The sequence below is a fragment of the Watersipora subatra genome, chromosome 1 (genome assembly GCF_963576615.1).
Source record: "Watersipora subatra chromosome 1, tzWatSuba1.1, whole genome shotgun sequence".
NCBI lineage: Eukaryota > Metazoa > Bryozoa > Gymnolaemata > Cheilostomatida > Watersiporidae > Watersipora > Watersipora subatra.
The window spans coordinates 18,219,786-18,245,643 of NC_088708.1; the positions used below are offsets into that span (position 1 = coordinate 18,219,786).

Genomic DNA, 25,858 nt, shown 5'->3' on the forward strand with positions numbered 1-25,858 from the left:
GTCAATTAGTAAAGTAAGCTTCAGAAATCATTAGCCGCTATCATTTTTTTTAGAATCAGAGGATAGGTTTGGGCCGCTATGGTTAGATATCTAAAACTGTAGGATTTACTAGTAAAATAATATAGCCTGTGTGCCATAGCTCCGTCAATTGCCTAGCATAGCTGGCTGCATTAGGTCCTTGGTATTCATTAGAATACCTCGCAGCACTCAATGTCACCAACACTTATAATAAAGTCTCCGTTGTTTAAGTTGCCAGCTGCCGGTTTATTATGCTGAGACAACTGAAGGTGGGTGACATAGGCAGGTCTGTCCGGTGTTATATACTGGGTTATTGTGTCTCTCAATGAGGTCGATACAGGACCCACTGTCGTGCAACTGCAGCTGTGAAAAGAAAAAGGTCAGCATATATTGATAGATGTTTCTCTGATTATTGATGAGGCATTTTACATTGAATTCTGATTGGCTGCTTTAATACTCCCTGCGCTTTAATATGTTTTTGTCATAATCGAATCGTTTCAAGATTTGAACATTTTTCTGATGCCAGTTATTGTGAGTAGCATGAAGGCATTATCAAATCTGTCCTTAAGTCTAAAAAATGTGCGCATTTTGTGTTTTCCTCTTGACATGGCAGGCACGATGACGATTCTTTCATTTTACATGCTATACTCGGATGGAAAGAACCAACTGCGAGTTCAAATAGTCTTTTATAAGTGATTCAAAATGCAAACCAGGCCATTCTCTCTAGATAAAAAATAGCTAGCAGTCACTCAATTGAATTCGTTATGGTAAGAAATGTAAATTTATTTTATTTCATTATTCTTCAATAGCGAAATACAGCATTTAAAATCCTTAGTCATAAAGACCTAAATTTGTATTTGGTCTCACTTTTAGCCTCTATAAATCTTTCTTTGTTACTAGTATTTTGTAATAAACCTTTTTTAAGTTCTTCAAGTTTTATTTTTCTAAAAAAACAAGCTAACCATCATTTTCAAATATTTCTCAATATATGATGCACGAGGTGCTAACTCTGCTTCCTGTCTGCTAAGCTAAGTAGTTAAATTTACAAACTACTTAACGTATTTAAAAAAAAAAATGATTATGAATGTTGTTAGTGTGGCATGCAGTACACTCCGTAGTCCTGGCATACCACAACATCCAATGATTCTTCTTCCATTGTTGTTGCCAATGCGCTTGTTTAACATCGACCTTCCTTGTAGAGCTAGTTCAGCAGGATACAATATTCACATTTTTATAAGAATTTGTATTTTAGTTTCTGGTAAACTGTAAAGATGACAAAACTAACTTTTAGTGACAGTCGTGGGTTACAATTTATTCACCTCTGTTTTGAGAACTCTCAGACAATGTACTAAACCATGAAACTTGAATTTTATGGGCTATAATTCAAATTGTAACATGACTCCTTCAGAGGGCAACCAAATTGGATGAACTAGTGAGAGCGCCATGCTTGAGCAGCTTTGTGTTTCAAAAGAAAAAGCAGTGCAAATCACTGTTATTTAGTTTGTAAGGCAGTTTTATTGAAGGCTGTATTTTTAGCCATAATCAGAAGAATAAATTGCTACCATGTGAAAGAAGCAGGAAGTATTAGGAGCTAGATGATGGCAAGAGAAAACATGCTCAGCTACACCAACCCTGCATTTAACTTTCGAAATCTGAATAACTTTTTGTTCTTTGTACGACTCACTCGAAGTTTATTATTCATTCGTACATTCTAAAATTATTTGAACTAGCACCCTGGCAGCCCAGAGTGCTGTAAGAGGTTGCGCCGCTAAAGCGCAAAGAGAATAACTATGGACACGATTATTATATTCAGAAACACAGAAGGTGGTTGATTGGCGCAGGTGCCAGCACGCCAGACTACCAAGGTGAAAGTTACTAGTTTGAATCCTGTATAATGTGATCTTTTTTCCTAACTTTTAATGGTGGTATCGGGCGGAAACAGTCCGTACTTTATTACAGATTAGCCAAATGGCCGGCATTGCTCAGGTTATGGAATAATTACCTAATGAATTTGAGTAACTTACCTTGAAAGCTAGACCCTTACTAAAATCTTTACTAAAACAATACCTAAAATGGCCAAAAACATTTTGGGCCGGCTTAACAACGCAACGCGCTTATGCGCAACGGTCAACAGTGTTAGCAAGCAAGTGCTCTAAGTGTGAGTATCTCAACCAATTTAATGACTATTTGCCCAATGAGTCCATTATATTCTGTGTAGCCTAATGATTAATTTCGCCGTCTCTAGATCTGGAGGTCTCGAGTTCAAATCCAGTGCCGTTTGGATTTTTCATTACTATATTTCAATTGCTATAACTGGACACAGGATTTAACAAAAAAACAAACACTGAAAATTATATATACAGATATAGATTAGTGACTAAGTCAGGAATCTGCGAGTTGGCAGCCCCAACCGTTTCTTGTAACCACTGTATGTTTGGCTGTAAGAGATAAGGCTATTCACAGTGATCTAAGCTTCTGTAATTTGTATGTTAGTTTGCTATACACACAGGGCAGTTTTAAAAAGAACTTTCACTCTTGGTTTTAATGGCCTATACAGTATCGGTGCTTAAGCAAATGACAGATCTAGAAGTAGCGCAGGCTAGAAGACAGGCTATACATACCCTGATGCACAATCTCCTCTAGCATTTGCATCTACAGCAGACCCACTGGTAGCACAATCACAGACAGCATTGGTGTAGGCGCTGTTGGAGACATTCATGAGAAGAGCTGAGCCATCAACAGGCTGAAAGATGGCCGTACCATAGAGAAAACCACTTGACTCTCCATAACGTCTCAATACTAGTGAGAGAGAGTCCGCACTGGCCTGGCATATAGTTACAACCTGCAGACAATAAAAGTTTGTAAAACAAAATTAATAATTTTAAACAATTGTAGCAACTTTAAATAATTTTTATAAGCATTTTCACTAATATAATATATATTATATGTATTAATTATTATATTAATAAAATATATACATATAAACATTTATTTCTACTAGAAGCCAGGTTGTTGCTGCAAATTACAGTAAGTTAAAACCATTCGCTAAACCACTATGTGTAACGGCAGAGCACCGTGTTCAGAGCCAGCTGCCGAGACGACCTTACGATCGACGGCACGATCGAACCGAGTTTCATCACAGCAGGAGACTCGGTCATCGATGAGCCAGCTCGGTATGCCGAGCTCGTTAAAGAAGCTCAGCATCTTCTTGCCCTCTTCTTCAAGCTGGGGAAGACAAGCCTGAAGAAGAGGGCCGAGCCTATCGCACCAACTGGCTATATAAGGAGTCTGAAGAGAAGAATCGAGCAGAGAGAGCCGTAATCCCTTGGCATGTAGTTAGTTGTATGCACACACATTGACTCCATGTATTTACATATATATTATTCAAATATATATATCTGCATTTGTGATACACACGGTGTATTTATTCTCTTGGAGAGTAAAGAGAACCGACAGTTTCCTTTACATGTTATTTCTCACATCTTGCTATTGTTCCTTACAGATTGCATTCTAGTTCAATTTGCTTTCACCTTCGCATTTGCTTTCGTTCACTTTCATTTCACTTCCACTTTCACTCGCTCAATTAGAATTCTTGTTTAAATGAAAAATAGCCTGGTGTTTTAGAAAAATAGCTTTTACGATACAATATATCTACAACAAATGTGTTGTAGCTGTCAAGTATTCGTCGATCTACAAACTCACCTGTTGCTTGCAAATACCGGCACTGCTAGCAATAATATAAACAATCTGGCTGTGATTCCCGGTATAACTGACTTCTTGTGTTGAGTAGCAAAGCTTGCTGTCATTACCAAAGAATTCTGTATTCGGTAGAATAGCCTCCGATGTTGTCTCTGTGCACTGGCCCGCAACAGTAGCATATGAGGAATCAGATATTGGTGAAACCTTAAACAGCATTTAAACATAAATAAGTTACAACGCTGACAAGGCAATTAATATTGAGAGTAAAAGATGCCGCATAAAATAGGAAAGAAAAAATAATTGAGGTATGGTCTGTAATCTTCAAAGCATTTCTGACAAAACAATTTGTGCAGATGATATACTATATACTCGAGTGCAGATTTCCTGAAGCTCTTGGCAGCATAAGACAGGTAGGTGAGACTGGTCGGCTGTAGGTCCGTCTGCATCTGTTGTGACTGTGACGCAGGCATCGGCAGCAGCGGAAAAGAGATTATCTCTAGCATAATAGTCTCGGCAGTCTCTTGGGTATTTATCTGTTGCAAACAGAGCACACTATTGTTAGCTAGTCTTGTTTGTCTTTTTGCGTGATACGCTTACTGAATTATACAGTCTCTTGTTTGAAAACATGAAGAATGGTAGATGTAATCCAATGCATGATTTGTGCAATGCTCTACAAAACAGCAAAAGGAAAAGAGAAAAGAATGAAAGTATTCCGTGTTTTTTTTAATATTTCTTAGTTATACTGTGTGGTAATGCAGTCAAGAAAACTTTTATTTATGCAGTTAACAACTTTTAAATAAAAGTCATTTTTTTATCTACAGCAAATTAACCTTAGTGACGCATTTTAGATTTAGAATTATTAGATTAGAATTTTATGTAAAAATTGGTTAGCAGATTTAACCGAAACGCATAACCTGTGAGCGAATTCTTTCAACTTGAAATAATTCCAACAAATATGTGATTTTCATACTTTATTTATATTGAATGAGCTTTCATTTTATATTTCTTTTAAGAGTTGCCTGCATTACAGCAACGGACTCGTCAAATTCATGTTGTCAAGAGCCCGATCTGCATTCAGTGGCAAAGGCTATCAGCTACCACTTGACAAAGGGAACTTCCAGTGAGCAGCACAATCTATAGCAGGATTAAACTCACACAGAGAATGCTAGAGCATGTTTATGGCCTTCTTTAGGTTTATTTCCTGCGAGTGCTATGCTCAACTGGGGCACCCTTTTGTGAATGCTGTTGTATGCAAATATTAGAAAACAATGTACCAACAGGAAATGCAACCAGACCACAAGATAAGCCTATAAAACGTTCAAGCAGCAAGACACCCAAAGACATCAAAAGATCCAAGAATTAGAAAATGCCAAATGCAAATTAGAAACTCTAAAATTGGAGGAATCGATCAAAGAAATTGTGTCAACACCAGCTGGAGAAATTGTCAAAGGGATGTGAAAGCAATTGAGTTTATCAATCACCACCAGAAATCCACCAAAGGAGCATTAGAGGCGAGTCAAATGATTATACGTATACAGATCTGCCATTCTCTGTCAGACACCACCTAGATACCAGGAGTAAGTCATGAGCTCCAATCTACTTGTCTATATCGTGTACACCAGCTGAAGACTTACGCCAACGAGATATCATTGCACACCTGACATAAAGCATTGAATCTTAACACTCAACCCACTCTCACAGGCTAGCCTTCCTACATTCTAGACATCTATAAAAGAAAACAACTCCAATGACTCAGCCTCTTTCCCTAGGCTCTGCTTGGCTCTCCCCTCTGCCTGATGAGGAGCCCGTCTATCCTGCCTGCAAAGTCTTTTTCTCCCACCAAATGCCAAGACTCACTGCCTAGGGACTGTCACGACTCATGTTTGACTGTCAAGACTCACAGCCGTACAGGACTGAGCAAACAAACAGGGACGAACATCTGTTATAAGTAAGGATGTAAATTTCATTAGTTATTCTACCCTTTTTCATTAATATTATTTTTTAGAAGTTTGCTAATTGCATATTTTAATTGTTTGACTTACGGAATATATAAGTAATTTTACTGGTAAATATCAGTATTACTTAAAATAGCTTAACACCATCACTAGTACCTGAACCAGTAATAATCAAGTTAGTTCACACAAGCTAAACAAAAGTGCACAAGGTAAACATAGTAAAAATAGAATGAGATGACAAACAAATTTAACACTGATGTTGTGTGGATTCAAATATATTGTGTATAACATAGTTTCTACCTAAACACATACAACAATGTTACGCTTATTAAACATGTATGTGATACTTTTCGAATGCTGGAACAGTGTTGCAAACTGCTAACCTATGGCAAAATACAAAAAAGGTCCTGCTTGCATTCGCAACATGAAATACAACTGCAATCCAAAGCTTCCATAATTTATTATATAAAAGCTACGTGTACCGGCGTTGCCCGCGTATTAAAAATCAGCTTATAAACAATGAGAAGTAATGAGAGTTGCCTGCCACTTGCTATTAGCCTGACACAATGCCAATGGAAAATTTTAGTGAGCTTAGTAATGAGAGCTATTCGTCTCACGTTACGCAATCACCCTGCGTAGTACACAAAGTCGTTGGATATTTACTCTCATATACTGACATATATTGGCTAGCTAACAAATAAATCTCTGTGGCCTAATTGGTACTGCGTCGGACTGGTGAACATGGGAGGCTCCGAGATCAAATATTCTTCAGTTCGGATTCTGTATTCTAAGACTTTAATAGCTATAGCCGGAATGACACACATACACACACAAACTTTGTGATACATATACATATTATATTCTAAGTGTTATACCCTGTATCTCAGTCTAATAGACAGATTCAGTTTGATTTGTATACTACATCTAATAGAGTTCAATGTTAATAAAAATGGGATCAACTTGCTTTCAGATATTTGTAGTGTAAATTAAAACACTATTTGTCTTTGGGTGTGTCTATATTGTGCAGGAAAAGCAAGGCATTTTTACCCTTACATCGCAGACATAGTAAGTAGCCAGCTACAGCGGCAGTTGCAATATTACACAGTTCATAATTATCCACTCAACTCTGTAGGCCTGAGTGAACCTAATTTAATACAACTAGCAATGATGTATTATAGCAGAAATATTTGAAAATGAAAAATTCAGAAAAATATATCGTTATTGGTCTAAAAGTTATTTTCTCCTTTAAAATGTGGTAACAAATCTGTTTTTTGCAGATCTTGAAAATTCTTATAAGCTTTTAAAATTGTATAACTCTAGAAACACAAACCAGAATCAGGTTGCAGATACAAAACCCATCAGAATTTAAGTTATATGCCAAGTTAGGTGAGACTTGCGCTGTGACTTGAGCTTAAAAAGGGTTAGCGTATCTTGAATTATTGGTATCATCTTGTATGAATTTTGTCCTTTTTTAAAAGGTGTATAATACAGCAATCAATTTTAAAGCTATTGAAAAGAAACAATTTTTTTTGTTAGCATTAACAAAAAAAAATTTTTGTTAACAGGTCTCTCTATTAGAAATTATAAAAAACTAGCTGCGCTACCCGGCGTTGCCCGGGTAATAAAAAAGTCTTTGGCCAGGAAGTTGATTTGTATTTAACATATAACAAAATTTTCCATTCTAACTTTTAAACTGCATATCATGAGAAAAGTGTTTTGCGTTGTTGAAACAAATTAACAGAGAAAATAACAACAGCTGTAAAGGATTTCAAACTTTGTCAAACAACTGTAACTTTCAAACTTCATATCATGAGGAAAAAGTTTTGTGCAGGTCAAATAAATTACAAAAGATAAAACAACATAAAAGGGTTTAGATATAAATGTGAAATAATTAGCAAGTAATAGCTAAAATTGAGTCGGTTTTACTATGATTACAATAAAGGATGATTCGGTAATGACACAATCATTACAAACTGGGAAAACAAAATAAAAATCTTGAATACGTTGAATTAATAATAACAATTCTTGTATAGAAGTGTGTGTTTAACCCTTTCACTGCCGTCCATGTACAATTTTGGCTATCGGCCTACGGCCAGCCATTTTAACGAAAAATGCCGATATTGCTTCATAATATGTAAACAATATTTTTTCAATTTCAAACTCATTTAGAAATTTTTTGTTACATATTTTATTCTTCTAATATGTTAAAAACACTGCCATGCAATAAATTCAATGTATCTATACTTTGTGTATTGATAAAGCGATGTGAAGCTACGATCGCTACGAAACGATCCTTTACAATGTTCCTTACTCTTACAAAACTATTACTTTCACCACCATCAGAGTGAGCGCTGCTACTTTAATTATTTGTGTAATCACAAAAATCTGAATCTGAATCAGCTATAATGTCAGCAACATAAGTAATTATCTTTTTTCTAACTTAGGAGGTACTTACACAAAACTTACACAAAAAAATGTTCGTTTTTGTAATTGAAATTCTTGCATAGAAGCATGTGTATTCGAAAAAGGTTACTGTTCCACCAAAAGATATTCATCAAAATGTTGAATATGACAATACTACTATCTCTCAATACTGGTACAAATGTAAAAATGAGATATCGCACTTCTTTTGAACGAAAGGAGATAGAATGTCGAGGCTCTTATCACGAATACATTATACTTGTCTGCGCGCGAAGAATATAGTAATTGAACCTTATGAAAAACATTTCTCAACAGGGGCGTCATAACGCGTGGCCGCATCAGTAAAATAATCAGCGTGCGCTAAAGCTATATCTATAACCGGAATGCATACAGACGACAAACATACTTTGAGAAATATATATATATAGGCGGTCTGTTCGTTTGGAAACTATGATTTTTGATTGATTTGGTTATGAGACTCTCCACTACACAGCGCTGGTAAAACCTAATAGAAATAACCTAATAGTTGCCGTTTAAAAACTCCCTAAAAATTTTAATTTATGAAATTGTAATTGATGAATTTATACAATTTATGCAATTTATAATTGCAATAAGGTTGTAGTTTATGAGCTATTGTAAAGCTCATAAACTACATCCATATGAATGATACCTAAAACTGAATAAGAGTGAGAAATACTCACAGACACAGCTATGAGTAAGGGCAGTAAATGTCCCATCACTCTGGCAGGTCAGGTTTTGTGTTCTAATCATGGAAGTAGGAGATGAAGGAGCTAGCCGAAAATCCTCATTACAGATGTAGTCTACTGTTTCACCTACTGAAGCATTCCTTCTGGTAAAGGTTGCATCAGGTAGGTCAGGCAGAGCAGAATCAAAGCATTGAATTTCTGTAAGAAATAGTATATTAAATACATGTATATCCACAGCATTTAATATATATATAGTTAATTTTATTCATGATTTAAAATACAATGTTGAAGTTATTTCCTGAATGTGTACATGTACTAGCATTCAGGAAATAGGTAGCTAGTACACATTCAGGAAAATTGAGAACACAAAGAACACATTCTTTGTGTTCTTAATTTTTCTCTCAGTGATGATATGGTGATAAGATCAGTTATGAGTGTAGTAACCAGAATTATATAAACAGCTTTAATTAAACTTTAACATGCAAATACTTGTGATAAAAATGTTTCTAGTCAAAATTTAAAATTAAGGTAAAATCTAATTTACCAAATAAACAGTTATAGTACTGTTGGAGTAGTTACTGTGAAGGAGTGAAAAGGAGTTGAACAGGCTTGACAGGGCTGAAGTTTGAATGGCATAGACAACAAACATGGATGCAACATGCATGATGTCAACTAGATCTCTACAGAGCTCAAGTTTAATGCGTGTAGTTTTTTATGAGCCTCATTGATCTTATAGTATGACAATAAATATTTTTTGGTAAATTGTAAAGAATTAGGCAGCTAAACTGAGAGAGTTAGCACCAGATAGTATTCGGTACTAATATTTTGTCTCTGGTACTAGTATCCTTTAAATTGGTTTTTAGGTAGCATTTTTAATGTAATGTTACATTCAACAAACTACTAATATTTCAACAGTTAAAACAAGTTAACAGCTGTTAACAGTTAAAACAAAAACAGGAAAGCGACGAACAAAACAAAAAGCGCATATCAGAGTTGGAAGGTGGTGGATGATCTGAGAAAGTCACATCAGAACACAAATATGATGAGAAACCTAAAAATAAAGATCAATGCACAAACATGATCAGATATGACAATACAGAAGCATGTGTCAGTGAAGTATTATGTGGAAGAGACCAGAAGAGCAGTTCTGTACAAGATGCTGTAGGGAGAGCATAGAAAACCACACGTCAAAACTGAAGAGTAATGTAGGTGGTTGGTAATGGATGGACAAAGGATGCAGGGTTAATTTATGCCAGAATCACCTAACAAGGCTGCAGAGTATTGTCGACTAGAGAAACCCACCATGATGGGAGAGAAAAAGGAAAAATACTTGAAGGACAAATGAGAACAAAGAAAATTGAAAATAAAATAAGCATATGTGAGTCTAGGGAAGGAGCAGAGAACAAACCCACATATCAGTACAGGAGGGGGACGAGAGCAGGTCTACATATTAATACCATAACGTAGTAGAGGTAGCAACCCACATACCAGTACAGGATGGTGGTGGAAGAGACCAGTCGCCACTAAAGAGACACTCTAGTTCCATGATGTCATCAGGTTTGTAGTTTGGGAGACAAGTGTATGTGTAGCTGTCAGGGTAGGAAACTTCAGCAGAGACTACAGATGTTGTATTCCTACCATTTGGAGGCAGTCCACACACAACAGCTGAAACAAAGCAAAACTAGTCGTTGTATAGCAAAGAGAATTTCAAGCTTTCATCGGTTTCAAATTTTTTGATAATCGAGCCTGATACACCAGGATAGAATGTGATTTACGCTTACAGTAATGCATGAGAATGATGTGAGGTTTATCTATATTATTGCTCATTTTATAAGGAGTTGCCTCATCAATTTACCCGTCACAGTACTGAAAGCTCTTTTGGAATGTAGCATCCTAAACTGACTTCAAACATTGGCTGTGACTAAACATGGTTTCAGCGGCGACATGACTAGACACATATCAGTAGGAAGGACTGCTACCTCAAAGTTGAAACTATTGCCTACATTCACATGTGGGAGTAGCTGTCCATGTGCCATCTCTCTCACAGTACACACTCTCTGTATTGACAGAGTTGTTAGCAGAGCCCACAATTCTGTACCCAGTAATACACGTGTATAGTACACTTTCTCCTTCCTGCAATTTTATCAGTCAACATATGCAGCAGTTAACATATCTTGATTGACGGATGCATGTGCAATTGAACTGACAGCAGATGATGTTACACTCAGATCAAAGTAGATTAGAAGGTTATAGAGAGTCAACATCACTGACAGTGTAGGAGTTGATTACAACTTCTCTAGTGATGGTTGCGTCTCCACATGGCGGATGGTTGGTGCAATTTATTGGTGGATCAACTTCTAAAAAATTGAAACAGCAAGTTTATTATGTGTGAAAATGGATGAGGTTTGAGCGAAGGATTTTATAAACTTTGATGCAGGAAGTTATGTAATAGAAAAATCGTAAGCTGATGGCTCATAGTTCATGGTTAATTTTTGATAACTCTCAGATCAGCAACCCACCATTTTTTGTGATATTAAGGCACTGCATACCGTAAAACTGTACGCCAGCTGGCTACAAGTAATATTTTTGTTTGATTTACAACACTATGTTCTACCACCTTCTGTTTCTTATTCAGTAAGATTGAACCACAATAAACTATTAAAAAACTAAAGAGTAAATCACTTACCAATATCACAAAGGATGCCAGTATATCCGTCATTACACGTGCAGTTAAAGTCTGCTACGAGATCGGTACAGTTACCATTTCTACAAGGACTGTCAGCGCAGTCATCGATGTCTGTGTAAAAGAGAAGCAGAAGATGCCGATAAAACCTTGTTATGGTGTTAGTAGATCAGTGTTTCTGAAGAGACACTGCGGTGCTAGTGTAGAGGTTGTGTGTGGTTGTTTAGGATGATTGTAGCTAACAGCAATGGCGGCAAGCATAACCTCTGGCAACTTGCCAAGAATCACCACCAGCATACAGTACCAATGATCATCGGTGAGCAGCACCAGTACCATAGTACTGAAGACTGCCAATAAAGCAGTTGCAGGTACCACCTGTGAGGTAATACCATGGGCCTACAGGCATGCATACCAATAGGCTAGTTTTGAGAACCGTGAAAACATTTTAGTGCCAAAGGCCCCCAGAACCGTGATGACAAATAAATTCAAGCCAGAATCCATGACAAAAATTTCATTGACAAAAAGTTAACAAGTTGATTCGTTGTATGATTAATAAAAGTGCAGTCATGGATCAACATTGCCCCCAGCAAAGATCCGCATAATGTAGTCGACAAGTTGCCAATAATAAATAAAATAAAAGCTGCCGATCAGATGGATACAATTAAAAAGGTCAGCAGTTTTAAAAAAAGTATTGCTCATGAAAGAACGTTGGCTCCAAGGATCGATCCGATTGTGTCAAACAGTAGATGCGACGTGGAAAATTAATAAAATAAATATTATGAACAATTTGCAGACACACGAGGCTGAGTAATGCATTGTTGTTTCCAAACTTGACTCATTGTTTGCGTGACCCGCTGCAGTTTTTTAATGCACAGAGTGAGCCATGACTAATTGACTTAAAAGTTAATCTAATGGGGTGTCACAGACTAACCGACATATATTTCAACTTTACATTTAAAAAATATCATTCGGTTTAGAAGAGCAAACAAATTTTGGTCATGGCTACTAGAGATGTCAAATTCACTATTAGCTGAAGAACTCACCCGTCTGGCAGTTGGAAGAACTGAAACCATCATCACAAATGCATCTGAAGCCACCTCCAGCTAGTTCTAAACATTCTCCATTGCCACCACATGACATTGGGTTACACTCCACTATATCTATTAATAAAGAAAACATGATAGGCGAGTGTTTTCGGACTTGTAGCAGTTTTCCACTTTATTTAGACTGCTGCAAAAATGAATGTAGTTGCCTCTTGCTTACGCTAAATACGCTAAATGATTAAGTATGCTTAACAGGTGTTCAAATACCATTTTTTCGCAAAAATGTAAATCCTCTCATACATTGGTGTGACGTGAACCCGAACTATGAGGCACACAGAACATTGTCAGCACAGGGCCGGTAAATATATCCTGAAATAAGTATGTTGTTTTGCTACAATTACTCATTATGTTCTTGCTGCAGTGGCATATGTTTCTTAAAGAAGCAAACATCAAGCAGACTTGCTGGCCAAAAACTTTGAAAGATGGTCCTTCTATTGATGGGAGTGATAGTAGCAAAAGTGTCAATAAAATTACATGACTAGCCGAGCTTATTCAAAATATATTTTCACTGACTGAAAGGGTTCAGGTAAATATTTGTACTCCTATGTAGAAAGAGTTTGTGCTCACCAGATCCACAAGTGCTGCCTGTGTAAGCATCCGGGCATGAGCAGAAAAATGTGTCCAGCCCATCAAAGCAAGTCGCTCCGTTCAAGCACGGAGACGAGTCACAGCGTTCATCTTTTCTGACTTTCTCAATCTTGTCTAGAAGTTTTGTCACATTGGTTGGTGTATCTGGTGACAGAAAGGGCAAGTCATGGAGTTGTACAGTTTAACAGATGTATAGAGAGCAGTAGCCTGTGTCCAGAGATTTACCAAGGTCATCTGCAGATTGTTTGATGACACAGGTCGCTGAACTGGTGCTGTTTGACAAACTATGCAAGGTAATCCCGCTGCCACGCTAGTCACTCCATGCTAATGGTTCCCACACTCAACAAGCTTGAATGGAGAATAAGCAAATATTTGTAACGATGTATTTAAGCTGAAATCACAACTCTTCAAAGACTAAACTGCTCATAATGCCATCCATAACGATGTTGGAACTTCAACAAAAAGAAATATATAAAGAAAAGTAGCATGGAGCACCTTGACAACATTGAGTGAACTGTATGTCAATATCCACATGTATTTACATGTACTTACCTATAGATTGTATACTAGCAGTTCCAGATATATAATTGGAGATGTATAGTTTGCCTCTCGTATCTAGTGTATCTAAGACGGCATACTCTTCTGGTTTAAGTTTTACGCCTTGTGGGACCTTCTTGGTAGTTAAGCTTGCTTGGTTATCAAACAGCAGCATGGCTTGAGTCATAACGCTGCCAGAACTGGCAGCAGAGAAGAATTTTGTAACATAAAGGATACTAACTAAAACTGACCATTACTGTAGAGCAGCGTAATTTTTAGCTGCTTATAGAGTTTTTCTTATCACTACAAAAACATATATTGAAATCCATATTACAAAATACCTTTAGAGATGGATAAAGTAGTATTAGTTAGTATGAGGAAAATGAAATGAATCAATTACCTCACAAATGCTCAACCATGTTTAAATGGAGTCTATAAGCTTACTATAACCACTAACAAATAAGCAATTAAAATAGAAAAGATTTGTTATAACTTTCGTTGACTGAAAAAAAACTGTAGACATTTCAACTGCAGGTCTTTCACTAACAAAAAGCCTAAAAACACTTGTCTAAAGAAAAGATAAAACAACTCCCAGTTTTCTGTTTATACCAGAAATCTAAATGTAAACCTAAGATAGATTGGACTGGAGCATGCTTCAAGAACTGTTGATTCTTATGCTATAGATAACGAGTTAAACTCAGCACAATACTGTCAATAAAAGCAGCAGATGCTGCTATCACTCTATGGAATAGAAATATGCCTGCCGATGGATCCAAGAAATTTTTTTCGGTATTCATCTAACATGTTTGTAAAGTGAAGAGGAGATCATAAATAATCTTATATGGTCTCTCAAACTAAGTACTCCTACAGGCCCTTAGAGTACATACTTATGGATCTATTTATGAGAGCTTTCTTAGGCTATATATTCATTTGTGCCCATATGAGCAGGTACTTATGTATGCACTTTTGAGAGGTCTTTAGGCTATATACTCATAAGAGCCCATATAAGCAGCTACTTATGCATGTAGTTATGAGAGGTTTCTCATGCTATGTAGTCATACACGCCGATATGTACTTATGTACGCACACACTTATGTATATATTTATGAGCTGCTCCACACAGGCAATAGATAAGAACATAATCTATAAACCCTCCTAATCTTTTCATTGGATTGAATCACCTCGTGTTAAGCTGTTCGGATTAGTTGATTTAGCTTAAGCATTAGTTATGTTTGGAGTTTATTGCTCTTGTCATTCATGCCTAGTTCTTGACAGGCTTCATTGTACAGTAAGTGATAAGCATCTATGATTAAACCTTTAGTAGCTTTTTCTCCTAGAGGCTTTATATTGAAGTTGTCTCCTCCTAAGCTTGCTTTGTGAATACAACGCGCATACACTACCATCACAACGCTTATACAAGTTTACAACGGTCAATAGAAAATAAACAGAATACTTTGTGTAATGTTTTAGACCTGTTTTATTAACAGACTATAAATATAAATATTTTGTTGTTAATGCGTTATTGATTACTTTTGTCGGTGTTGTATCCACAATGTTTGTGCGTTGCAAGTGACTTGTATGTCCGTTGCGCATGCATTGTATGCGCGTTGTACTGACCTAAAATTCAACATTACTATAGTTTCTTATAGTTTCTTATCAATATTATGCTCATAGCAGTAACACGTCTGTGACAAACTGTGTCACTAATTTTAATGCGTTATCAGCACTATAGACTGAGCTCTCAATGATAGATGGTACATACATGAAATGGCCATGAAGAGGTGCATCCATCTCCTAAACTGAATTCATGCCCACTTTTACCAGGCATGGGGTTAAATTACAAACAATGATCATCAGAGTGTTTTTTGGCCAGAAAAGGAATACTGTGAAAATGCATTAATCAACCTAGTTCATCAACATAACTAATCTTCAATACCATAACTCATATTTTATACATCGTCAAACTGAATTTTCTACAAATCATCTCCCCGTGGCAACAGAGTGATAACCAATACGCTAAGTTTAACATAACACCTTGTCATAGACACACATCAGACTCGCCACAGTAGCATGTAATGTAATCAGATCTTTGGCTGTAGCATATGCCCTGTTTACACCACGCCTAGTGTGGGCGACAAGTTACATACCAAATTCTTGGCGATAGCATATGCCATGTCAGCACCATGCCTATTTTGAAGGACAAATGTACATACGAAGATAATTTATCAAATCTGGAACAAGGATAAAATATGTGACCTTGACCCTTGCTACAGTTAAATTAAAGGTAGTTTTTTGTATTACCTGAAACTAGTCAGAAGACATCCAAGGTAGGCATCTTTTAAACTGCTAGCGCTGTAAAGCTCGTCTATCTGAAACAATGATGAGTTGTGTCAAGTGTCGCAAATGTAACACTTGAGAATATGTTTTGGGTGGCTGCATATAAGATGTATGTGTGCCTAATGTCCTCTTGTACGGTATATGGTACATCGTTGGTACCATACACGAATTGTTATATTCTAACTAATATATACAGAATGTTGCATATGATCCAAATATATGAAAAACGTGTCGAGCAAGGTATTATGTGCAATGTATAATAGAAATACTATGTAGGCCTACTGGTGCTTAATGTAAGTTGGTTTATGCGAGTATAGATAACTCCAGTGTCTATGGAATAGCGATGCATGTGTTAGTCTATGATTGATGTCATGCCCAACTGACAATCTACAGTAAAAAAGTAAGGCTAGAAAAATCCATCTACATAATTTCAATAATTTTAACAAATCAAAGAAAATACTAAAAGTATATGCACAAATAAAAGGAGAAGTTAAGCGGTAATTAAATATAGCTATAAGTCGGAGTTGTGTCTACTTGACCTTTGATGATACAGTATGCGCGATAGCTCTATTAATAGATCATATCATGTAATTGTGAGTGTAATTGTGTGAGTGTTTTTATTTGTCCCACTAAGACTGTGCATGTCTACATTTGTAGTTGATTTTATCCAAACTTCACACACATGTGCTCCCTACCTTCTGCAGGTCATAAAAATGGTTGGTTTCAAAACTCTGTCCGGTTCCTTACAACCCGCCTCTTAAACAGCAATCTGATTAGAAACTCAATAATACACATTCACACGCATCAAGGACAACTGCCCTCAATGAACGCGTTCATGGATTGTTGTTGGGAAAACATTTTAGCAACTCGCGTTGACAATCTACATGGTTGCATGCAGTGAGCTATCGAAATGAAAATTTTAAAAAATCTTAGGCCGAGCCAAGCTTAATGCTAGTAATGTAATACAAGTTTTTCTTGTCATTTTCCTTATATATTTTGAGCATGTATGCATCGCTTAGTCAGCCAAGATGCCACTAGCAATGTCCCTAAAAGGGTACCATCAAACGTGGGACCGTACTAGCCCACAGAAACTCTTCAACAATGTTGAGTAGATCATCAAGCAGACCAAGATCAGGGTATAAAATAGATTTGATGTCCATGATGTACTTATGAGCAACTCGAGTTCAATTCTCTTCAGTCTGCTGTATATGTCTCAAAGTTATCAAGCAAGTTTCCATCTAATTCCAGTTTGAACCACAGACTGTGATCATACTTTACCAACTATCGGTATACATAATAGGAACTATGGGTATCATTGAGTTTCCATTACTTAGTTTTAGCTAAATTTTATTCCTGGTTGCCTTTTTGTTCTTTTCAATATTAAACGATTACAGTGCTTCAATTAAGACAAAGCACTGCTTATGAGTTCACATGAGTTCAAGCATCTAAGAAATAACACTTTTGCTGTCACAAGCAACACGTTTGTAAGAAATGTGGTACTAGAATCTCAAACCGCTACCAGGAGCATTCTACTCAAGAACAAGAACGGATCACTGCTTTGTCTGAATGGTAGTCAAACCTCCTAAGAACCATGGCCACAATTTTACCTTTCTTCCTCTTTCCCCTTCTCCCTCTCTCTCTCCCTCTCTCTCTCCCTCTCCCTCTCCATCTCCCTCACCCTCTCCTTCTCCCTCTCTCTCCCTCTCTCTCCCTCTCTCACTCTCTCCCTCTCTCTCCCTCTCTCTCTCTCCTCTCTCTCTCCCCCCCCCCTCTCTCTTTCTCTTTCTCCCTCTCTCTCCCTCTCTCTCCTTCTCTCTCCCTCTCTCTCCCTCTCTCTCTCCTTCCCTCTCTCTTTCTCTCTTACTCTCGCTCACTCTCTCCCTCTCTCTCTCTTCCTCTCTCTCCCTCTCTATCTTTCCCTCTCTCTCTCTTCCTCTCTCTCCCTCTCTATTGTTCCCTCTCTCTCTCCTCTCTCTCTCCCCCTCTCTCTCTCTTTTTCTCTCTCTCCCTCTCTCTCCCTCTCTCTCCCTCTTTCTCTCTATCTCCCTTTTTCTTTATTTAGTTTATTTCCTTTTTGACAACCTCCATCTTATCTTTCCTTGTTTTGGACATCTCACTCCTAACTAACCCAACACATCTAGACATCAACACATATCTCAGTATCTGCCCCTTTTCAGAGATACCCATACTTCCATAGTTGATGTTTCATCTAATCTTCGTCACAAAGTCATGACCTATTCTTACGTTTTTAAAAGAATGCGTTACACACAGTATTTTTTGCATGGTCACGCATACAAGGTTTAATGGAAGGTATTACATGCAGAGAATCATACAGGTCACAGATACAGCTTATTATGTTGTAACGTTACCTTTGTAACTTCACCTATGTTATATTTAATCTTCAGCCTTATGTTAGTATGAGACTCACAAAGTAGAGTTAGTCAGTATCGTTACCTGAGTGCAAGTGGTCTCAGCTAGTCTATGAAACTCCAGACTCGTGCTATCGGCAAGCGTGTCATTAAATGTTCTGTTTAGGCTAAACCGAATAACATATGTATCTACAATAATAATAACAACAATAATAATAGTAAGAATAATACTAATAATAAACCTAACTCACTGGCAATCATCTGTAAAAGGTCTACACCTTATTCACCTGTCATCAAGTAATCAGCTCTGGTCATACATCACATTCTTTCTATGCGATTTTGTTGCAAAAAACCTGACAGTAAGTTTAAATTAACCAACATAAGAATTGCTACCATCAGAGCTCTCAAGATAGAATTAGATGTCTAATGAACAGTAATGTAGCCACCCGACCTGTAGCAGCAAGTGTCGCAGGTTGTGTTGTCCCTACAAAATATCAAATATTGTGATGAAAGTGAAAAACAGTGTTATTAAACAAAAAATACAAAAATATTGTGAAAGGATAATGACAGGCATTTTACATAAGAACAGCTCTGCCATAGAACATAACAAAAGGTCGCTCCTCTTAAAAAAACACTGCCTGACAGTTGCAATGCTTTTGAGGCTGATCAACAAGGATAGCTGAACACACAACAATCAAAACAAACAAACAAGCATATTGAATTCCATAGAGGTACCAATTGAACTACTGATACTCACCCTGTAAGCTAATGGCTACAGCTATGCTGATTGTCGCAAGTGTCAAAGTTACAACCGTGGCAAGCAGAATCATCACCCATGAACTCAAATAGTCTTTTTTTTGAGGTGTGACACCTTTATTGTTGTATTCTTCAATAGCATGCCTTGGCAGGCTGCTCCTCTCTTCACTCTCTTCCTGGTGACAAAGCAGGTTTTGTGGCGATACCATATGGAGGCTTGCTACGTTGTTAAGCTCATGTTAAAATGCTAGGTGCTACATGCACGCACGCCTAAGCTGTATTTTAGCACACTTCTGTGGCAATGTTAAGTTTTGAGGTCTTTTATATTATAGGTCTTTGTATGGTTGTATTCAACTTATATGTAAAAAACAGTTATGTGAGAGATGCACATAAAAAGGATTAGTGAAAAGAGTGGATGATGCTGTATAGAAGCAAACAGAAATGGCAGCTATTTTAGCAAATATATACAGCAAGTTCAGTTTTTTTGTATTATTTGCTTCTTTTAAAAGTCCCTGTCACTTCTCTGCCGTGTTTGAATCATGTCAAACTGTTTATGAATCTCAGTTAGTCACATTCTCTGATACGTATATCTGGCAGGTGTCTGCGTGTGTCTGTCAAGTGTCTGCGCGTATCTGTCAGGTGTCTGCATGTATCTGTCAGATGTCTACATGTATCAGTCAGGTGTTTGCATGTATCTGGCTGTTGTATGGTGTATCTGTCATTTGTCTACGTGTATCTGTCATTTGTCTGCGTGTATCTGTCAGGTGTCTGCATGTATCTGTCAGGTGTCTGCGTTTCAAAATCTAAACTAAATTTTACTAAAGAGAATGCAGAAAACTCCGAGGAATAGAATAGCCTAGGAGCAGTGTTCTTTATGAAACGCGACCTAATGCTAGGAACTGATCTTTTAGCAAGGTTGTCTATAGAGGCACAACATTTCATTGCACATCATAGAAGTACAGTAGGAAGCATTAGAAGCAATTGCTAGCATCTACAGCAAATAGTAAAAAAGATAAATAGCTGATTTGAACAATATAACTACAATAGGTGATGAAAGTATGGGTTGTTAGTTCTGGTTTGGCAGTGAGATGATAATAATCTGTTTCTCTTTTTACTAACCTCGGAGAAGACTCTCTGATTTCCACCATTCATTTGCGTGCAGTTGATGTCATGTAACTTGTCTGAGTCGCGTCTGTTGCATGTTTTAGCTTACTATTGTTTGTTTGCTGGACAAGAGTAAAGCAATGAATGGGTCGATTGTCCACAGTTTATTGTATCATTCGTCACATCTCATTTACAGTCACATCACTAAAATGAGATATTCTATAGATTGGGTATTGTAAACAGTCTATTAATTGATACTTAACATGGCTATTGTAGAAAGTATGTAACATGCCCCACCTACAAATATTGTAGAGAGTGTGTAATATGCCCTACTTACAAACATTGTACAGAGCATGCAATATGCTCTACCTACAAATGTTGTAGAGAGTATGTAATATGCCCTACTTACAAACATTGTACAGAGCATGCAATATGCTCTACCTACAAATGTTGTAGAGAGTATGTAATATGCCCTACTTACAAGTATTGTAGAGTATGTAACATGCCCTACCTACAAATATTGTAGAGAGCATGCAATATGCTCTACCTACAAATGTTGTAGAGAGTATGTAATATGCCCTACTTACAAGTATTGTAGAGTACGTAACATGCCCTACCTACAAATATTGTAGAGAGTAGGTAATATGTTCCACCTACAAATATTGTAGAGAGTGTGTAATATGCCCTACTTACAAATATTGTAGAGAGTGTGTAATATACTCTACTTACAAATATTGTAGAGAGTATGTAATATGCCCTACTTACAAATATTGTAAAGAGTGTGTAATATGCCCTACTTACAAATATTGTAGAGTATGTAATATGCTCCACCTACAAATACTGTAGAGAGTATGTAATATGCTCCACCTACAAATACTGTAGAAAGTATGTAATATGCTCTACTTACAAATATTTTAGAGAGTGTGTAATATGCCCTACTTACAAATTCTGTAGAGAGTATGCATTATGCCCCACCAACAAACATTGTAGAGTATGTAACATGCCCCATCCACAAATATTATAGTAAGTTAAAAGTATTGGCATGCTTCTGTCATGCAGTGACAATGCTTGGTAGTGTTAACATGTTCTCTAGTAGAGAACTAGTTTTTTATAAACCACATTGGGTGGTCCTGACACTTATCAAGGCCTTCCTCTGGAACTGTCAGATTAACCGAGGGGATGCATTTTGCAACACGTTCAGTCTGACAGAGTCAGGTAACAAATGTAGACTAGTGGCAAGTGGTAGGCAACCACATTACCTGTCACTGTTTATAAGCTGATTTTTAATACTCGTACAACGCCATGCACTCCACTAGTTTTAGATAAATTCAGCAAGAGACCTATGTTTTTAGTGCAGCACTCCAGCTGTCTGACTAAATATTTCTCACTTTTGAAGCTATCTGTATTTAACAGGCATCTAGTAAATTTCAATAAAATTATCACTACCTCAATGCGTCTGTGCATAAATGTGTGAATGCCGTATTCCATTAATGGATGAGTATTTCAGTGTGTCATTGCATCAAGTTTTATAACATACCTTAGATTGTAGACCCAAACTCAGTAGTAAGTTGGTCAAGTGAAGAATAATTGTTAGGTTTCAGTTAATAGTAACACATGTTAAGAGTACTCAATCCCACACAGGTCGAGCTGGTATTGAACACTATGTAAGTATTATGTGAAATTCTTTTAATCTTTATTCGTTCGGGGTTTCAAATAATGACAACCAACTGATCACTATTAAGCCTACCCTAGAACTATTGCCAACAATAGCACAATTTTACAATTCATACAAATAATCACTCAATCTCAAAGTGTAAGTATAATTTTTTGTCTATTTTTTATTAAAATTAAGATATTTATAAGCACTTAATGTGGTTAAACTTTTTCTCTGACTCTTTGCTACTAGTTGCTACTACTACTTTGCTACTAGTGAACATGTTTGTGCATGTCGTTCTACTTGCACTCATCTCCATGTAATCAAATCAAAATCTCCTCAGATTAAAATATTTAACCCTATTTTGGACCACTTGAGCGTAATACTCATTTAGACTGTTGACCCTACATTACATTTGTAATTTAGATCTACCTTTAAATGTGCCAAAAACGACACCCACCCTAAATTTTTACCTGCCATGTTAAGCCATAAAAAAATTAGCTTACATTTATCAGGAATGTTTTTCAGATCATATATGTGTGAAATTATATATACTGTACATATGAAATCAATTAACCATACATGTAGATAAATAATCTAAATGTACCTATGACTGATGAGGCATAACTTGCACTCATCTAAAATTATGTCTGACGACCAACATGCAACCTACACTTGTACATGATGTCTGATGATGGATATGTAACCTATACTTGGACATGATGTCTGATGATGGATATGTAACCTATACTTGTACATGATGTCTGATGATGGATATGCAACCTACACTTGTACATGATGTCTGATGATGGATATGTAACCTATACTTGTACATGATGTCTAATGATGGATATGTAACCTATACTTGTACATGATGTCTGATGATGGATATGTAACCTACATCTACATCTATATAAGAATGCATGTAATGCAGGCTCATGCTTCCTGCATGTCTTTTCCAGAAACAAAAGAAATGATGCCCATTTGACAGTACTGTTGTAAATAAAGTGCCCAATTGACAGTACTGTTGTAAATAAAGTGCTCAATTAACAGTACTGTTGTAAATAAAGTGCCCAATTGACAGTACCGTTGTAAATAGAGTGCTCAATCTACAGTACTGTTGTAAATAAAGTGCTCAATTAACAGTACTGTTGTAAATAAAGTGCCCAATTGACAGTACCGTTGTAAATAAAGTGCTCAATCTACAGTACTGTTGTAAATAAAGTGCCCAATTAACAGGACTGTTGTAAATGAAGTGCCCAATTAACAGTATTGTTGTAAATAAAGTGCCCAATCAACAGTACTGTTGTAAATAAAGTGCCCAATCAACAGTACTGTTGTAAATAAAGTGCCCAATTGACAGTACCGTTGTAAATAGAGTGCTCAATCTACAGTACTGTTGTAAATAAAGTGCTCAATTAACAGTACTGTTGTAAATAAAGTGCCCAATTGACAGTACCGTTGTAAATAGAGTGCTCAATCTACAGTACTGTTGTAAATAAAGTGCCCAATTAACAGGACTGTTGTAAATGAAGTGCCCAATTAACAGTACTGTTGTAAATAAAGTGCCCAATGTGAAGCTTATCGTAAACAAACTTTAAAAGTTGTCTGCTCTTTTTAATTTTGGAAAAATTCTAAGCACTATCATGAATATATCATAAATATCACATAATTAATGCGCTTTTATTTTAGCACACTGCTAGTAGCTTTGGCACAGCAAAAAGATTGTTTCTCATAGGTTGTACAAATCTAAAAATGTTTCTGGTCAATGATTGTTGGAATTCAATAAGTTCAGCAATTTGGTTTACTCCTACTTGGCTACAAAACTACCACATCTGTTTTCACCTGAAAAGGTAGTAATGACAATTTGGATAATATTAAAAACTCAAACTACTCTTCACACTGAAGTATCCTTGATATGAGTTAAAAATTACTAAGCTGTATAGCCTGGGTAAACTTCTCTTGATAACTTGTTGAGGTCAAGTACAATCATAGCTCCTAGTAGTAGTTCACTTTCCCAACTACTGCCTGGTTGCAGTATAACTAAACACTGCTTAGTGTAACAACAAACTAGCAGACACCATAAAAAGTAGCTGTATTTATATATATATATAAATCTCAGCGTTTGTTTGTCTGTCCGTGTGTCCAGTTATAGTGATAAAGTCTTAGAATCATAAAATTCGCTTTGCACGGGATTTGAACTCGGAACCTCCAGTTCTACAGACAGGCATTTATCCAGTGCACTACGCTGTTTAACTAACTTTACTATAGAATAAATTGAGCACATAATTAATACACCTGCCAATCTTTAATAACTTTACGCTTAACAATTCAGCTAGAGTTATGCGTGAAGCCATACCAAAAGAAAAATGTGTGGCCATATGTGAAGAAAAAAGTTTTAACTCACAAGGCTAATAAGACTATTGAAACCAGTATCGAGCGACAGTAGGCACTGCAGCTGGTACAGTATGAATTACACGGAAATAAACACAGTACTCAGAAATACACACTTTCATTGAAAAGTTAGAATGTTAAAGGCTGAATATTTTGATTAAAAAGCAAATTTTTTGCGCAAAAAACCTTTTTGTTACCTGTGCAACGTCGGACATTCAATTAGTTATGTAATAAACTTTAGTAAAACCAGGATACTTTGAGTTGCCCTGAAGCGAATGTACGTATATTGCTATCCTACAGCCTTATGACTTTTGACACAAAAATCTTTTGCAGAGATCATCAAACTGCGCCTTGAAATACACAAATTACGTCAAATACAAAGTACATTTAAGTCAGTTAGCTGACTCCTAACTATTGTCGAGCCTATTAGGAGATTTTCATTGAAGCGATTTACAGGATAATGTGAACAAAATACCTGTCTGTAGGCTGGTTATAGATAAAGCCTGGTGAAAGCTAAAGCTTCAAATTTATAGTTTGATAATTTACCTTAATAGCACCTCAGAATTGAAGCCCAATGTTTGTAATTATTACCAACACTTTGAAGTTGTCTTCTCTTTTTGCCATTTAGCTTTGCTCATTCTTTGGGCTGCGCATGTAATCGGATTGAGCCAGAGTAGTTATCAGTTCTTGATAGGATTTCCTAAAAGATAAAAGCAGTAAACAAAATTTTCACTTTGCAACGAACTTAATCCCCTAACATTTCCTACTAGTGTTACTGATGACAATGGTCACTCAATGAGGTCTGCCCGTTTCTTCTTCTTAAGACTCAACCTCCTCTCAAACCTACTTCCTGGTAGACTAGTCTACCTCCTGGTAGACTGATTGACCTAGTGGTAGGCTGATTGAACTAGTGGTAAGCAACTTCACAAATATCTAGTTTGAGAAACAATAAACATATAAAAAATTCTTTGATACCAATTGATGTGAACAAATTCAATTTTTACATCAGCCTATGCCTTTCAAAATTTATTTATTCAAAGCCGGAGTTGTGTGCCCTCTACTAACAAAATTGAAAAATTTTAATTGGACATCGGGCAGTAGCTGAGGCCACTAGAATTAATAATTGTATTTTTGTTGTTGATTTGCTTGTAGTAAGATGTAATGTTGTTTTGTCAAATTTCATGTTTCGAAAATGTGTTTATATTGATGTAAATTTCAAATCCAAAGGTTATACATGCAATTTATTAAGCTACTCAGTTTTCTGCAGAGTTTGAACTTGTGTAAATGTCTAATAACTAGTTTGGAAATGAACAGGCAAGTATTGTGTCCAGCAAGATTGTCGTAGAATACTGGACTTTAGACTCAAGGTGCAGTTACATAAAACTATGCAATAATTTATACATAATTCACCAACAAAGAAATCGTATTGTAATTCATACGTCGTTCAATTGTCTTTTTTGAACTAATTAACCATATTTATCAGCAAGTATGTATGTCTAAATAGATTCATACTTACTTTAAACAAATCATTAC

The 25,858-nt window shown here is 36.5% G+C and overlaps 1 protein-coding gene across 1 annotated transcript; it reads right to left on the reverse strand.

Moving 5' to 3' along the window:
- Positions 1 to 24: 24 nt before the first annotated feature.
- LOC137407185 (uncharacterized) lies at positions 25 to 12,623 on the reverse strand. Its single transcript, XM_068093816.1, has 10 exons — positions 12,527 to 12,623; positions 11,487 to 11,597; positions 11,072 to 11,157; positions 10,804 to 10,933; positions 10,289 to 10,465; positions 8,795 to 8,998; positions 4,087 to 4,250; positions 3,721 to 3,921; positions 2,640 to 2,860; positions 25 to 381 (listed from the first exon to the last, which is right to left on the reverse strand). The coding sequence occupies exons 1-10, from the start codon at positions 12,621 to 12,623 to the stop codon at positions 189 to 191; spliced, it is 1,584 nt and encodes a 527-aa protein (XP_067949917.1). The 3' UTR covers positions 25 to 188.
- Between the last annotated feature and the right edge of the window lie 13,235 nt (positions 12,624 to 25,858).

Bases quoted from the DNA above. Each gene is read 5' to 3' on its own strand.
- LOC137407185 (XM_068093816.1), bottom strand. From the start codon at position 12,623: ATGTCATGTGGTGGCAATGGAGAATGTTTAGAACTAGCTGGAGGTGGC. The intron at 11,598-12,526 runs GTGAGTTCTTCA...TCTTTTACACAG, and splicing joins TTCTTCCAACTGCCAGACGG to ACATCGATGACTGCGCTGAC. The intron at 382-2,639 runs GTATGTATAGCC...TTCTTTTCACAG, and splicing joins AGAGGAGATTGTGCATCAGG to CTGCAGTTGCACGACAGTGG.